This window comes from Camarhynchus parvulus, chromosome 28 (assembly GCF_901933205.1).
Source record: "Camarhynchus parvulus chromosome 28, STF_HiC, whole genome shotgun sequence".
Taxonomy (NCBI): domain Eukaryota; kingdom Metazoa; phylum Chordata; class Aves; order Passeriformes; family Thraupidae; genus Camarhynchus; species Camarhynchus parvulus.
The window spans coordinates 1,821,326-1,837,297 of record NC_044598.1 but is presented as its reverse complement, the minus strand read 5'-3'; the positions used below and the strand labels follow the sequence as shown (position 1 = coordinate 1,837,297).

General features: G+C 42.7%; 3 protein-coding genes across 4 annotated transcripts; 1 reads left to right on the top strand and 2 right to left on the bottom strand.

Annotated features, from left to right (window-relative positions):
• Positions 1-815: 815 nt before the first annotated feature.
• Positions 816-9,433, bottom strand: AP1M1 (adaptor related protein complex 1 subunit mu 1). The gene is made up of 12 exons (XM_030966907.1): positions 9,263-9,433; positions 8,636-8,792; positions 8,190-8,257; positions 7,544-7,674; positions 7,254-7,401; positions 6,747-6,873; positions 5,901-6,043; positions 5,141-5,212; positions 4,700-4,858; positions 3,968-4,093; positions 3,686-3,761; positions 816-2,909 (listed from the first exon to the last, which is right to left on the bottom strand). Exons 1-12 carry the CDS (start codon positions 9,302-9,304, stop codon positions 2,887-2,889), a joined length of 1,272 nt encoding a protein of 423 aa, XP_030822767.1. The 5' UTR covers positions 9,305-9,433; the 3' UTR covers positions 816-2,886.
• Positions 9,434-9,706: 273 nt separating this feature from the next.
• FAM32A (family with sequence similarity 32 member A) lies at positions 9,707-11,275 on the bottom strand. Its single transcript, XM_030966928.1, has 4 exons — positions 11,149-11,275; positions 10,889-11,027; positions 10,752-10,805; positions 9,707-10,608 (listed from the first exon to the last, which is right to left on the bottom strand). The coding sequence occupies exons 1-4, from the start codon at positions 11,223-11,225 to the stop codon at positions 10,540-10,542; spliced, it is 339 nt and encodes a 112-aa protein (XP_030822788.1). The 5' UTR covers positions 11,226-11,275; the 3' UTR covers positions 9,707-10,539.
• A 973-nt stretch (positions 11,276-12,248) lies between these two features.
• On the top strand, positions 12,249-15,566 carry CIB3 (calcium and integrin binding family member 3). Of its 2 annotated transcripts, XM_030966925.1 has the most exons (6): positions 12,249-12,304; positions 12,600-12,634; positions 13,401-13,512; positions 13,866-14,013; positions 14,768-14,963; positions 15,462-15,566. In XM_030966925.1, exons 1-6 carry the CDS (start codon positions 12,254-12,256, stop codon positions 15,481-15,483), a joined length of 564 nt encoding a protein of 187 aa, XP_030822785.1. In that variant the 5' UTR covers positions 12,249-12,253; the 3' UTR covers positions 15,484-15,566. The 2 variants fall into 2 exon arrangements, with proteins under 2 accessions (XP_030822785.1, XP_030822786.1); XM_030966926.1 differs by lacking the exons at positions 12,600-12,634; positions 13,401-13,512 and having other exon boundaries at positions 12,254-12,304.
• Positions 15,567-15,972: the final 406 nt, after the last annotated feature.

Below are 15,972 nucleotides of genomic sequence, written 5' to 3'. Positions count from 1 at the left end.
AGAGACAATTATCTAATCAAGGAGTAATTAAATGGTGCGTGACAAAGTGACAGCTCTGTGCCTGGGGAGGAACAGGGAATGTTTCTGCTGTGAGCATCTCCAGCCAGCTGCCAACACAGCTATGAAACCACAGCGAGCTGAAAACACAGATTAGACACTTCAAACATGCAAATTATCTTTTAAAAGTCTTTTGTATTAGGTACTTACCTATAACATGGTGGCAAACCAAGATATTTACATTTCACCACATTAAGCAGAGAATGAAGTTCAGTGAGATAAAGATTTAGCAGTCAGTCTAAGAACAAAACTTGTTGGAAAAAAAATTCCTCATAGGATCACAGAGTAGTTTGTGTTGGAAGACATTACAGCCCATCTCATTCTAAATGGGACACCTTCCACTGTCTCAGGCTGCTCCAGCCCCATCCAACCTGGCCTTGAATACTTCCAGGGATCCAGGGAAGTTTCTTCTCAGTGTCTCACCCAAACCTGCCCTCCTTGTAGGAGATCAGGTGCTGGAATAACATCCCTTGTTTTTGTCTTTCTGCCTGTGCACCCACATTGTAACAACGAGCGGATGAAAAGGAGGGGGGGAATTTTGATTTCTGAGTACCAATTTTATGGTGCATGGGTGGATTTTGCTGAGAATAGAAAAGTGAAACTTTTTTTGAATGAGGAATATCAGTACTTTCTGCTTTTATAAAGTTCTGTTCCACTTATCCAGGCCTCACATTAAAAGAGCTGAGCATACTCTGAGATCAGAGGTTACTACCTGGTATAAATCAAAATGAAAAATAATCAGGCAAAGTACAACTGACTCAAAGAGGACTTTCTGCCTTTATTACCTTCTGGACAAGCATGGCTGATGCCCCATCATCAAAACAGTCAAACTGCAACAAAACAGGAGAAAATATGGTTCTGGTCCACAAGATCCAAACTCCAAGAGGAAAACAAAGATGGAGAGTCACATTTTACAGGCAAAATTAGAGCAAACACTTGGAAAAATAAAGTCAGCAGAAAGTGATTTGTCAACCAGTTACAGTTTTAATATAAAAAGTTTTAGTCCAGTCATAAGCTTAATTGTTCAAATGAAAATGAGTAGTGGAACTGAAATCTTGAACAAGATGATTCTGTTTCAACATCAAGCTTTTTGGGTGACAGAGTCAGAATACACCGGTCCACACCCAAGGTTGCCAAAAACTGGGTGTGTGGTTGTTGCCAAACACCACCAGACATTAGATTTCCTGAGGCAAATCTTCTGTGATGTCACAGCAGCTGCAGCCTAGGGGGAGTTGAGCTGATTTTTGGCTAATTTACACACAGGTGTATCTATGTACAGTCTAGAAGGATTCAGTGAGGACAGTGACTGAAATACCTTCTCACTCTTTGTGGACACTCCTGGACTCTCCCACCAGTGGAGAATTTTGCACATAGTGTATTATCACATCGCATCTGGAGACATAGATATTTAGATTTTGATGGTGTAAGTTTAGCACCTCTCAGGAGTACTAAATTCAAGCTAAAACAGCCTAAAAGTTGTGTAAAGAAAATACTGATAACCGTCACAATTTTCCTGAAAAAAAAAACCTCACCAAAACCCAAAATAACTATGTACACCCATGCCAATTGTAGCTTCTGAGAAAAAAAAAATGAAATGGCATGTAAAAAAAATAATACCTTTAAGAATAACATTGCAAACTGTTATTCATTCTGCCAGGAAGATACAGTAATAGCTGTTTACAAATGGAAAAGACTGAGAAAGAAAATATCTCTCCTTAGGGCAAATGAAGTTAAACAATTCTAGCAAACTATAGCAAAAAAGGGGAAGTATTTGCCCTAAATTAACACAAAAGGCAAGCTGGAAGAAAGATGGCAACTGTATTTTTGTCGGCCTCTTCTTATACAGTAACTTCCAGGAAGAGCTTGGAGTATATTACTGTTATCTGGAAAAATAATCATAAACACCCAATCTTCCTACCAAATTACATTACATCTAGAAGGGTTTTGGTCTTTTAATACCTAATCTAAGGCTTTGTGCCTACATATGACAATTGGGAACTTGTTTGATGAACAGAAATTTGAAAAAGCAAATACTGGCCAGTTGGCAGAGGTTTCCAGGCCCTGGGGTGTCACAAGGTTGGAACTCTTTCACCTGCATTTCGACTGACTGGAGGCAGCAATCCTGCTTCCAGAGACTCTCCCACAGGCATTTACTCCTGTTCTCAGTTAACTTAGTCTTTAACAAAGCCCTATTTTTGTTTCCAAACCTTTCACTGGAAGCTGTTCTCTCAGATTAATTCCTTTGAATCCATGAAAAAAAAGCTAACGGTGTTTTTTGACTTCAGATAATTTCAACTCATGTTCTGCAATTTTTTTTAAGTTAACAGAGCTATGAATGAGTTAAGGCACCCAAATGCCCAGAAAAAAAAAATAAATACCTTGGGCTAAATACAACGAAGTGTTCAGCAGTCATTTAATTGCACAATCATCTCCCTAATTTGTAGCATAATGCTGCCAATGTCTTTAGGGATCCTAAAATACAAATACTAGAAACTCCGTGACTGTAACTGACAAGGCATCGACAAGACATTCCCAAGGTTCATTCTGGATTCCTGGCTCCTCAATGTAACTGCTACTCCTAATGTAATTAGCATTTAGCAGCAAGATCAGCATGTTCTAAGAATGAAATAAATATTCACACAATCAATACTAATGGTTCAAAAGCTCAAACACATTATTGAAATCAATTAATTTCCAATCTTTCTTCTGTCAATCCAAGATTGCAGAAACGAGACCCTTGGCAACATTCACAGCTCTCAGGACCACAGAAGCTTCCGCACATGAATTCTAGGCCTGAAGGTTTATTGTCTGTGGTGCCTGTCAGGTGTTTTACTGTGTTCGGAGCTGGTAGTCTGTAAAGGGGAAAAAACCAACAAAAACCCAATTTTAGTAATTTGTCTCATTCAAAGGAGTAAAGCAGTGCAGCAAGGTGGGATAAAGTGATAAAATACCTTCTTGTATTAATATATATTAATAAAAGAAGATGCAAATATCAATAAAACACTGAGAGGGGGAATGGCCTTCAAGTGAAAGAGGGAAGGGTTAGATGGGATCTGAGGAATAAATTGTTTCCTGTGCAGGGTGTGAGGCCCTGGCACAGGTGCCCAGAGCAGCTGTGGCTGCCCCTGCATCCCTGGAAATGTCCAAGGCCAGGCTGGACAGGGCTGGGAGCACCTGGAACAGTGGAAGGTGACCCTGACATGACAGGGGTGGAACAAGATGAGCTTTAAGGTCACTTCCCACCCAAACCAGTCTGGGATTCAACAATTCCATAAAATAAAAACCCCAACAAAACCAAACCCCACCATTTTTGCTTGCTAAAAATCTAGTATTTTGTACTAGACAGTGTCTTATACATTTTAAAGGTGGCAGAATGATATGTGTGTGCACACTGCTAATGACATGTTTGTTTTTACATTTCCCAAATTCCAGCTCAATTACAAAATACTTGAACAGCATTACCACTCTACGCCAGTGGGTCTTTTATTAACACACCAAAAAGAGGACTAGAAAAGAAACAGTGTAGTTTAATTTACTGTGTATCTAAACCAGATAGTTCCATACTCAAAAATAGGAGCTTCACTTTGTAGGTGTATTCTGGAGAAACAAAATATTCCCTTCCTCTCACCTCCATTCTGGGTGATGTACCGGACCCAGGGCAAAGCCTGGTAGCCACTCTTCTCAATTATCTTTAAGTAGCGAACCTGGAAAGAAAGATCTGTGAGATATAAAGTCTCCCATGCTGACAAAGCAGCATTTAGCAAAAAAGAAAGGCAAAAAACCTGACCCTTTTATGGGTAAAAATCTGTCTTGTGGATAAAACTGAACAGGAACCATCAAGATGAGAAACACCTCATGTGTTAGAGCCCAGCATGTGAATTTATCAGCATTTCTGTTTTCAATCACTGACCTGGATTCCTGAAGTGGTGAAATAGGGAATCTCAAACTTTACACTAATGGGAGGTTTTCCTTCCTTGTCTTCAGCTTCAACACTTGGAAGTCCAAAGTGAGCTCTCATCAGGTATTCTTTTCCACCCTATCCAAAAGGGACAATTGTTTTTTTCTTGAAACAAAAAATAATAAAAAACTTGCAATGATACAAGTAGTTTTCTTAATGTCAAACTGCTGAACTCCACTATTTTTTCCAGCTCTTCTCCAGAGCTTCAGAGTGACATGTATTTTTATTTGTGAAATCTTTAAAAAAAAAAAAAAAAGCAGCAGATCCAGCCTGAGGCATAATTCATTTTCTTCCAGCCTCATACTCAAAAATTCAGATTAAATAGTGACACACAGCTGCACTATCACATCACTAGCAGTGGACAGAGCTCATGTTCGTGGAACCACCCAAGAAGTAGAGCCTGACAAAACTCAAACAGCTGCTGCTAAAACCAGGCCAAGGATTACACCACCCAGAGACATCAATCAAAAATCTGCTCTCTGCCCGGGTTCTGAAAAAATATCCAAGTGAAACAAATATAAACAACATCTATTAGCAAGTTTCCATCTTTCATTCATGGAAAAAGAGGAAGAGTCCACTGCTACTTTCTGATACCAACAGGAGTTCCTTTAGGCAGAGTCTAAATGTGAATGGAATATGTAATTATTACACTCTTTGTTGGTAAGAGTAAAAAATAACACTTACTGGAAAAGATTTAATGGACCAGACAATTTCACTGTTCTCTGGGACCCATTTGACACTTCCAACAGTGGTTTTAAACTTTGGCGAGTCTGCATCATTTGGAACTGGGATGTGAATCTCCACATTGTTGGCAGTTGATCTACGCTTAAATTGACTCTTTGCCTAAAGAAGAAAAACAACCAAGCAGAAAAGGAGAGTTTAAGTATTTCCATGATGCTGGTGAGCTCAGAGAGCTGTGAGACACATAGCTCCCCTCCACCCCAACCTGTATGCTGAGAACCAGAACTGGAACTGAGATCATAACTGAAAAACGAAGTCTTCAAAGGTATCTAAGTCCCACAGAAATGCTGAATACTTGTACAAAAATGCAGGTACTGCTCATCAAGCTTTGAAAACAAACAAAAGAAGACTAAAATTAGCCATAATTATTTAAGGATGTCTGACCTTGATCATGTACTCGATGCGGCTGTGGGAATGTTTCTCAATCACAGATTCAATCCAGATCAGGGGCTTTACCTGGTGGTGGAAAAACACATCACAGCTCTGAGTTTTACTCTGACAGAGGCACCAAAATGTTGCTTTCCCTTAAAACGACACTCAATATGTGAACCACACAGGAAATGCAGCCTGGGGTATTCAAAATGACAGAATCGTGTTTTTTTAAGAAATAATTATACAAATGAGCAAGCACTGATATATCAATGAGCAATTCTACAAGAATTATAGGCTTAAAAATGTGTGTCTCAGATTAATCCCTAATAACAAACACTTGCATCAGAAAATATTTGATAGTTTTACACACTAGGGCCTGAACTATTTATTTGCTATAGACCTTCTCTAGATTGAATTTTTGGACTTTTCTTTATCACCATAGCTGGCATACTCCAATCAAACTAAGTGACATAAATACTGTTGTTAACAAGCACAATTAATTGTTACACTGACATTATGTAGTTAGATTAAAAACATAGTATTTCAAAAACAGTTTCAACAGCAGTTGAAAATACAGAGACTTATTGCTAAGTGAAGTCTAAACTTCCTTCTTCCTCCAGAAGGAGTGAGCACCAAGTTTTGCTATTAATAATTGACTCAAAAACCCCTGTGCTGCCTATGTTTTAAGAGGGAAAAAAAAAAAAGAAGGGAAAGCTATTATGGCTACAATCTAAACCATTCTCATTTTAAAAAGGCAAAGATCCAGACTCACGTGGGTATTGAGGCGATAGGACATGAGCTCAAACTCTCCATCAGGTGGGATGAAGGAGATTGTCCGGTCATTTTCAAAGCGAGAGAGACGAACACACTGGTGGAACTTCACATCTTCCAGTTCTACTGATTTACTTTTCCCACCTAGCAGAAAACATGAGGTCACACAAACCACGGCCCAAGTCTCACCAGAGTACAGCTGCTGCCTGCTGACATTCCTTCCTTTTAGCCACCTTTCTAGGATCAGGGCAGTGACTGTCCCCCAGTGCTGGACACTGCTGAGGCACCTGGAATCCTGTGATCAGTGCTGGACCACTCATAACAAGGACAGCATTGAGGGGCTGGAGTGTGTCCAGAAAAGGAAACAGAGCTGGGGAAGGGGCTGGAGCACAAGGAGCAGCTGAGGGAGCTGGGGGGACTCAGCCTGGAGAAAAGTAGGTTCAGGGGGAGACTTCTCACTCTCCATGACTCCCTGACAGGAGGATGGAGCCAGGTGGGGGTCAGGCTATGCTCCCAGGCAACTCAGGACAGGACAAGAGGAAATGGCCTCAAGTCGTGCCAGTGGAGGTTTAGGTTATATTTTAGGAAAATTTCTTCACTGAAAAGATGGCCATGCATTGGCACAGGCTGCCCAGGGCACTAGTGGGGTCACCACCCCTGGAAGTGTTCAAAAGGCCTGTGGATGTGGCACCTGGGGACATGGCTTAGTGCTGAATACGGTGGTGCTGCTCAGCAGTTTTAGAGGGCTTTTCCAACCTTCATGATTCTGTGATCACCAAGCCACCCAGGCATCCCAAACCTCAAGACTCCAGATAGCATCTGTGATGATTATGATGATAACACTCACGGCCTGTGTTATCAAAGAGTACTTTGTCATTCAGCCCAAGGCGCAGCTCTGGCATTCCCGAGAGGAAAACTCTCATTTTAATGGATCCAACTATCTCACTGCGTAGCACATTCCCATTGGCACTGACCTGAACAAAGATGAACAGGAAGGTAAGACATCTTTGATAGGGTACCTTGTGACATCCAGAAACACTCCCACCCCATTCCCGTGCCCTGGGATTTCTTGGATGTGTTTCTTATGAGGAATTAATCCAGTAGAGTGAATTAAATCAGGGACGTGAAGCAGCACAGACAGAGGATCAAAGGACATATCAAAAAATCAGCAATAGACACAATTAAAGCAGGATTGTACTGGATTTTCCTGGGGGAACTTAATGATTACATTGCTTTGAGTGTCACAGCACATCCTCCACAGTCAGACTTTCTATTGCAGGTTTTTGTACAAAAAGCCCTTTTTAACACTTCCTCCTACAATTCTCACACAAGAGTTAAACTACAAGGTACCCACCAAAAGGTTAACTGACTCTATGACATCCAGGAACACCTCGTTTTTCCTGTACTTTATCCCTTCTGATCTCCATGAAACAGCGTTTGTAACAGTGGCAGGCGGGCGTGGAGCTCCAGTTTCAAGTTTGTGGCCTTCCTGAGTGATGTACCTTCACAACCAGAGAATTAACATGGAAAAAAAAAGAAAATTAATATATTTGATCATTAGAACACACTGAAACATTTGTTTGTCTATGGAAAAAGGCTCAAAACATTACAAGGGCTTTGTCATCACTGTTGAGTGATACTTACTCTTGTAAAATTTTACTATCAGTGGTTTGTGGATAACCAAAATCCATAAGCTCATCTAACAACTCATAAATAATAACAAAATTATCCCTAATGCTCTCTTCTTCCAACTCCTTGAAATATTCAGAAAAAACCTGAAATGCAACAAGAGGAGGGAGAGGGAGAAGAAGGACATTAACTGAGGCAGCACAGCACATGCAGAAGATCTTTCTGCATCTAAAATAATAATCTTGTAAAGTTCTAACCCCAACCCCATACTTCCCAAACAGCATTCTGCTCAGATCAGCCCCAGGAAACTACCACAATTAAAACACATACAGAGAATCCTAGAATAAACTATTATGAAAAATATTTATTCTGGAGAAAATATTTTTCTCAACAGATACAGATGAACCAAACACAGGATCTGTGTTCGGATCATGCACCAATTCACAATCTCCTCCAGGTGCTCAGCTCTTGTGTAACTATTACAGCATCTGCCCCATCCTCTGCCTACACAGCTACAAAATATCAGTGCCCTTATTAGACAGTCCTACAAAATAATCAAATACAAAGCAAAAATGCTATTATTGAAGTTCTTAGAAAATGTGAAAGCTCTATGCACCTCTATTTAGACAGAACACAAAGATTACTTTTGAAATATACTCACCTGAACTACTTTATATAAAAATGAAAACACCAGTGATACACAAGCATTTTTCTTAGAAGTTGCAACAACTGATAAAGGATGTTCAGGAATGTGCATTTTAAAAAAAGTTTACTAAGCGCATTTTGAAAAGCCTAATTTTAGGCAAACAGAGTTGCCTAGAGGAATTATGCATTAACTACTTAACAGTAGATATGATCTAAGGAGATATGAAGATAAACATCCAGGAAGTCACAGATTAGAGTAAAATTAAAACACTTCTCTGGACCTTATGCTGCTGGTGCATATTACACTATGTAAAGCACAAAACCCCCTTATTTAATATAACCAACTTTACTGAATATAGCCTCTTTATACCACTTCACCCATTCTCCAACTTGCATTTTGACATTAAAAAACCCAAACCAGCAGCCCTTGGCATGTCCGCACATCTGCAGCACAAAGGATACGATACAGGTTGTTGTGTTTAATCCACATGAAACGAACTCCCCCATGTGCTAGGATAGGAGAAAGTGTCCCCTCTTCTTCCTTTTCCATAAGGATTGGCATAAAATGTTCCACCTCTGACATGTCCACATCTCCACGATAATTCCGACAGATCAGAACCTACAAAGAAAGCAACCAAATCCTTCTTTTTTCTCTTCCATAAGGACGTTATCATGCAAGACACACAAATGCGTGAAAGGCCCCTCGAAGATCATCCAGCTTCCCTCGAGCCTCTCTGCATTTACACGTGCAAATCACAATGCTGAAATACTCTGCCGATCAGAACGCGAATACCAACATTTAAGTGCCAAGTCATGTATTAGTATTTCCCAGACCTTCCCCTATTCCTGCTCACACTCTCACAACGATTTTAGGATAGGAAAACCAACTCCTCAGAGGCAAAGCAGCTACAACACCGGCAGAGATTAATTACCCGGGGATGCCGCCTCACCCAACACCCCTACCGGCGAGGGGCTACAGGCCACACTCCCCTGTCCCCGCCGGGCTAATCCGGGGCTGGCAGCCCGGGAAGCGGAACCCCCGCAGCCCTCCCAGCGGCAGCGGAACTCCCGCTCGGCTCCGGGCCTCACCTTCCCCTTCAGGTCCAGCACATACACGGCGCTGGCCGACATCGCCCCGGCCGGGCCGCGTCCCGCCCGCCTTCCGCTTCCGCGGGAAGTGACGGCACGGGCCGCGCACGGGCTGCACGCAGCGATACGCGCCGTGCGGCGGAAGGATACCGCGAGCGAACAGCCACGTTAAATAGTCCCGGCGTGCTTTCCCCCGGGACTGTCCCGGTAGCGCTGGCACGGCCCCGACACTGCCCCGGCCCGCCCAGACTGAGGTGGGCCCCGGACACACGCTGAGTACCAGGGCTCAACGGCGCCCGCGGCGGAGCCTCATTCGGGTTAAAACAAAATCCCGATTTTAGCGGCGCCCTAGGAGTTCGAACATCATGAGACAGGTCAGCCCTCAGAGGGGTAAAAATCAAACTCCACACTCCCCATTTCATGCGTATATCAGCACAAAAAAAAGGGATGAAAGCAGCGTTTTAATAAATTACATAGAATTTACAAGTTGCAGCAGACCCCTCTGAGAGAGCTCAAGACAGAAATGATACTGTTGATACTCAAGATAGAAATGATACTGTTTTCCACAAAAATCGGATTCAGTACCCAGTGCACAGCAAGCCAGTAATTACACACTCGAGAGACACACTGATTTTTATTACAGGGTTGCACAAGCCAGGATGCTCGGTGGGATCCCAGAAATCCAGCACATCAACTATCAAAACTTGGACATCACTCACAGCTTGTTGGCTCCTCTCTATTCCATGGATTAAACCTCCCTTCTTGCTGGTTAGGCTTGAAAGTATACAAAGATCAAATAGCAAAGAATATCCTTTCGTAAAACAATTTTACATATTTCACATTTTGCAACATGGCCTCTGCCAGACCTTGATAGAAAGTAATTACACAATTCACATAACTTAATAGAGAAACTTAAATAATGTGAGCCTGTCAGACTCTTCACCGCAAAGAGGGAGAACTGTTAGAATCAAAGAAATAAAGGAATGTTTTCCATCTGGCTCGTAGCAGTTAGTTTTGGCCTTAATCTTGCATAAAACTCATATAAACACTAAGAAAAACCAGCCCTCTGCATTAACATAAAGCAGAGCTCCTCAGCCCAGAGGAGACACTGCTGCATGTTGGGTTTTAAAAAACAAGTCTATAAAATAAGACAGTATAGTCATAAAAGCTCAGAAGATGTATTAGACAATAAGGAGAAAAGACAAGATTTACATGACAACCCTGCTTGATACAAACAAAACACAACTCCAGCTCCAGAGCCGTGAAAAGCAGCCTGGTCATTTAGTCCAGCTGACTTTGGGAATGTCGTAATGCTCAGTCAGAGTATCCAAGTGCCTGTTGAAGTCCTGCGGGAGGAAAAGAGACAGAAAACGGGCGCTGACATTACCAAGCTGAACCACAACCTCCCCTGCGTCCCGGCTTGTGTTTGACAAGGCGGAACGGCTCCTTCAGCCCGCTAGCCTGAGGAACTCGGGATGGTTTTGCTCACCTCCACTCGCTGCTTGTGGGTTTTCGATGCTTTCTTCAGGATCCGCTCCATTTGCTGTAGGAGACACAGAAGGGCCGGTTACTCGCAGCCCCCTCAGGGGCCGCACCCCGGGGCTCACGGGGGTTTTAAAGCCTTACCCGCTTCTCCTGCATCTTCTCGTAGGCCACCTGCGCCGGAGTCCGCTTGTCCAGCCCGCGCTTCTTCTCCTCCTCCTGCTTCTTACTGCTCACGATCTGCTCCAGGATCTGGGCCTTGTCTTTCGCCTTCTTCTTCTTCCTGCGGGGAGTGCCTGGTCAGCGCCCAGCCCCAGGGCTGTGTGTCCCTTCCTCGCCCTCCGCTCTCCCGGCTCCTCCTCACCGCCCCTCGTTCTTCCCCGGTTCCCCTCGTCGCCCCTCACCTCTTGCCGGCCCCCAAGGCCCCACCGCTACCCTTCAGCCGCAGCGGGCCGCGCTGCACCGCCTCGTAATCCGCCATGGCGGAACGGCCGCGCCCGCGCCCCCTGCCGGCACCGCCGCAACGGCGCGGCCGGGGCCGGGAGCCGCGCTCGAGCCCCGCCCGGCCGCCCCGTGAGGGGAAGTGGGGCTGCCGTGAGCCGCTTTGCGCCTCCGTGAGGGGAAGTGGGGCTGCCGTGAGCCGCCTTGCACCTCCGTGAGGGGAAGCGGCCCCTCCATGAGGGGAACTGGGACTGCCATGAGCCGCCTTGCACCTCCGTGAGGGGGACCGAGACTGGCATGAGCAGCCTGTAACCTCCGTGAGGGGGAGCGGCCCCTCCGTGAGGGGAACCGGGAACGAGCCTCGCCCGGCCCCTTCGTGAGGGGAGTCCGGAGTTATCTCCGTGAGGGGAACCAAAGCGGGACTTGCAAAATGTGGATGTTTTTAACAGTGTGCATTAAAGGAAAATACTGGCACAGGCTGCCCAGGACAGTGGTGAAGTCACCATCCCTGGAAGTGTTTAAAAAACTTGTGGATGTGGCACTTGAGGACATGGTATAGTGGTGGCCTTGGCAGTGCTGCCTTAATGATCTAAAAGGGCTTTGCCAACCTTTATAATTCTGACCCTGTAAAACGTGACAAGGAAAGGAGGAGAGGCTACCAAATTTCCATCATTTGGTGTTAAATTTTAAAGAAGGAAAACACTACTAACACTTTTTAGTTAATTCCCCATATCTGAAGGCATGAAAAAACAGGGTCCACTGGGTGTACCTGCAGCTGAAGGGCTCTAATGAGCAGCTATTACTTATTTGGCTAAATCCTGTAACCCGAGTCTTCGTGGTGCACACAGGAGACGGGTGAATGCTGCTGCATAAGAGCCTCAAGCAGCCAGACTAAAGATTTGATGAAATGCTCCTATTATGATACTTTGCAGCCTGTAGAAGTTGGTTACCTGATCCTCTGCTGTACCTGAGCCTCATTGTTGTAGCTTTTAATAACTGAATATCCAGATGACCTTTAAAGGTGCCTTTGAGGAAAGAACTGACAAGAGTCAGTATTCCCAGCTCAAAATGGGCAACAAGCAAACCATTTTCACTCAAGAGCAACTGGATGCATATCAGGTATAAAGCAAACTAAATGGATCTTTGGGCAGGACATTGAATAATGGGAAAGGTGTTGTTGGGTTTTTTAAAACAACATCTTTTAAAAATTAGTAAGTAGACGTACTGAATTGCAGCAAAGATTTTAGGAACATAGGAAAGGTTATAAGATATGCCTAATTGTATGCCAAAAAGAAATCTTTAAGGCTTACACATAAACTACAGTATAACTTCATTTAAGTTGCTGCATGGGAAAAGTTTGGGCCAATGCATGGTAAAAAAAGTAATTTCATGTTATACTTTTTTTATTTCATAGGACTGCACATTTTTCACAAGGAAAGAAATTCTGAGGTGAGTCTTCTGTATGCATGTTGTGGATAAAGGGCAGAGGTTGCTGTCAAGGCGGGTTACATATGGGGTATTGTATTTAAAAAATAATTTTTAAATTGATTTACTTAAATTTAAATTGATAGGTTGGGGCAATCTGAGCATTTTTGTTGGCTTTTTTCCATTTACAAACCCTATCCTAAACTGAGTCAGAATTCTAAATTTTGTATTAATGTACTAGTCCCTCTTTATTTATTAGAAATAAATGTAATTAATTACATCTTAGTGGCAGCGACATCCACAGTTCTCTCACAGGGTTTTCAGACAGATGCTTCAAAGTGTACTGTTATCCTCTGGAATACTTTGCTGATTGTGTCAAGCTTTCTTCATGTTTTCTTGTAAATGATTACACTGCTGCTCCAAGACACGTTTTTCCCAGGCCTCATTAAACTCCCTATTTAATCTCTGGCCAAAGGATCTGGTAAAGGCAGGATCAGGTGGGACTGAGAGTCCTCACTGAAAACATGAACTTGTTCTCCTCTCCTAAGGGTTTGGCTGCATGTCCTGTGTAAGCATTTTCACCTAACAGTTCTGTAATGAAGCTTTGTATTTTTCACCAGTTACACTATGTCGCTTGTTTTAATAACAGTTGTTCCATCAAAAACATGCTGTTACTTAGTGTCTGATCTCCATCTGGTAATGGACGCAAAGTGTGAAAAATGAGGTGGAAAAGCAAACCATCTTGTTCTCAGAAGTCTCAAGAGCCAACAAGCCTTTCTCTCTGTCTCAGGCTGTTTCACAGGTACCGAGACCTGGCCCCGCAGCTCGTTCCCCTTGACTACTCGGACAAACCAGCCGTGACACTCCCCTACGAGCTCATCGGCAGCATGCCAGAGCTCAAGGTACCCACACACGACTCGAGTGACTCATTCCAGGTTCATCTACCCTTTCTGAATAATTCATCCAGGACTAATAGCTGGGAGGCTGCCACAGAAATAAATTTGGGCTATCAAAGTAAAAAGTCTTTTGGAAGCTTCTAGTAATTCCCAGAAAACACGCTGAAACGGCACAAAGGTTAAACTGGGTGTGGCCATGTCTGCTTCTGACACAGCATTAGACAAGAACTTAGAGGCAGAAAGGAGAGAAATTGCCAAAAGGGTATTTAAACAAAAATAATCTCGCTCCACTTGCCTCACCTGCAGTGAAATCAATGCTAGTAAGGATGACCTTCCCCTGCTCCTGTGCTGTTTCCCAGGACAACCCATTCCGCCAGCGGATAGCAGAGGTGTTCTCAGAGCATGGCGACGGCAACATGACTTTGGATGATTTTTTGGACATGTTTTCTGTGCTAAGTGAAATGGCTCCCCGAGACCTGAAAGCTTATTATGCTTTTAAAATTTATGGTGAGTGAGACATGCATAAAAAGTAAGTGGGGAAATCCTGCAGCTTCATGTAGGGCTACAAAATCCATGCTTTGTCAGCATAATGACTTCTAGGTACCATTTAACTGCACTTGAATGTTTGTTCTCCCTCCTCTAAAAACTTCTGGTTTTTTTTTTTGTCCTTTTATCTCTATTTTATTTGGTATTAAGATTTACTACCAAATTTACAACTTGAAATTATCTGCAGTTTTCGAGGACTGATAAACATTAAATATTTGTCTGAGGGGCTGCTTGGAAAAGTACAGCACAGGGGATCTGGCTCCCCATGAATCTGTAGGGTGGATTTGGGAGGAGGAGGTAGGGAAGCACACTGCAGTCATTTTTTCTCAAAAGACAAATGTAAAGATTTTTTAAAACATATATTTACAGTTACTTTATGATCAGCTAAAGACAAACAATGTATCAGACCAACACAATCTTGCTGGAATGATTTAATGATGGCTAGGCTATGTTCAGCCATTAAACTACGTACAGTTGTTACCCTTATGTATGAAAAGGAGAAATTAAGAGATTTTTATTTTGCAACTCATTTCTTTCACAAATAGATGGAGGTAACTTCATTTCTGATTTGAGAGTTACTTCATTTCTGATTTGAGAGTTCTACTGATAAAAATCCATCACAGCCTGGGAACCAAGCCCTTTTATTGGGTCTTGGCAAACCACCATGTAAAATGCTGACTTTTGTCACTTTAATTAACTTTGTCTCCTTTGTCAGACTTCAACAATGATGATTACATATGCAAATCAGATCTAGAGAAAACTGTTAACAAATTAACCCGAAATGAACTGACCCCAGAAGAAGTCAGCCTTGTGTGTGAGAAGGTGATTTACGAGGCTGATGTGGACAACGATGGCAAGCTGTCCTTGGCAGACTTTCAGCATATGATTGTACGAGCTCCAGATTTCCTCAGGTAATATTTGCTTTTAATTTCTAGCACAAAATTCTCTTAGTTTCCTTGTCAGAACCCTCTGAAGTGTGTGTTTACATCCCCTCAGCGTTTGCTGATCACCACTCTCCTGTGGCAGGTTCTAGTAGAGCTGCCCACTGCAAACACTGCAAAAATAGATGCTTGAAAAAGCCTGGAGGCTTCTTGACTTGCTTTTGAACTTCCAAAGTACTTTTTGCATGACAGAAGGTCCTTGGAACTTAAGAAGTTAGTATTAGCACTTAGGCTGCATTGATAAATGCATGAGATTTGCTCACTCAGTGTTTGACATAGTGTTAATGTGGTTTCTGATGCACATCTTACACAAACCAGCACTCAAATCTTGCATTTATTTAATGTACCCCATCTTTGCAAATGCTTTGAAAAATAAAGTTTCCAGTTTATCACAGAGCCCTACAATTAACTGTAGTAAATCCTTTAAACAGTGATGTGTAAGTGATCATGACTTCCTTTTTTTAACAGCACCTTTCATATTCGAATCTGAATCTAGTCAACCACGGGGATAGGAGCGCTTCTGGGGCTTTCAACAACTATTACTTTACCTGAGATTACCAGCCATGAGAGCACAAGATGAGAGGGGCAGAGGACAACTTCTGGTAACTGAACCATTCAGAGAACTGTCTTTCATTTATCTCTTTAAAAATAATGATTCATTAAGCTCTTCATCAGGATTTCCCAGTAATTTAGCAAAATGTCTACTCCCCACCCTCAGCTAGAGCAAACCTGGCCTGGACAGTCAGAAGGGAAGTATTTTTCTTGAAGTTCAGATACCACCAGGAAGTAAAGAAACTTGTATCAAACTATAACCTCTAAAAATTCACCCAAAAATGCCTTAACCAGTAAAAAAATTCCTTTCGTTTCAAAAACTAAGTAACTCTTCTGATAATTTAGGGTCTTAATAAATGGTCCAATTAATCAATTCCTGAAGTATTCTCCCACAGTCCAGGATTTACAATGAAAAAGTCAGCATAGT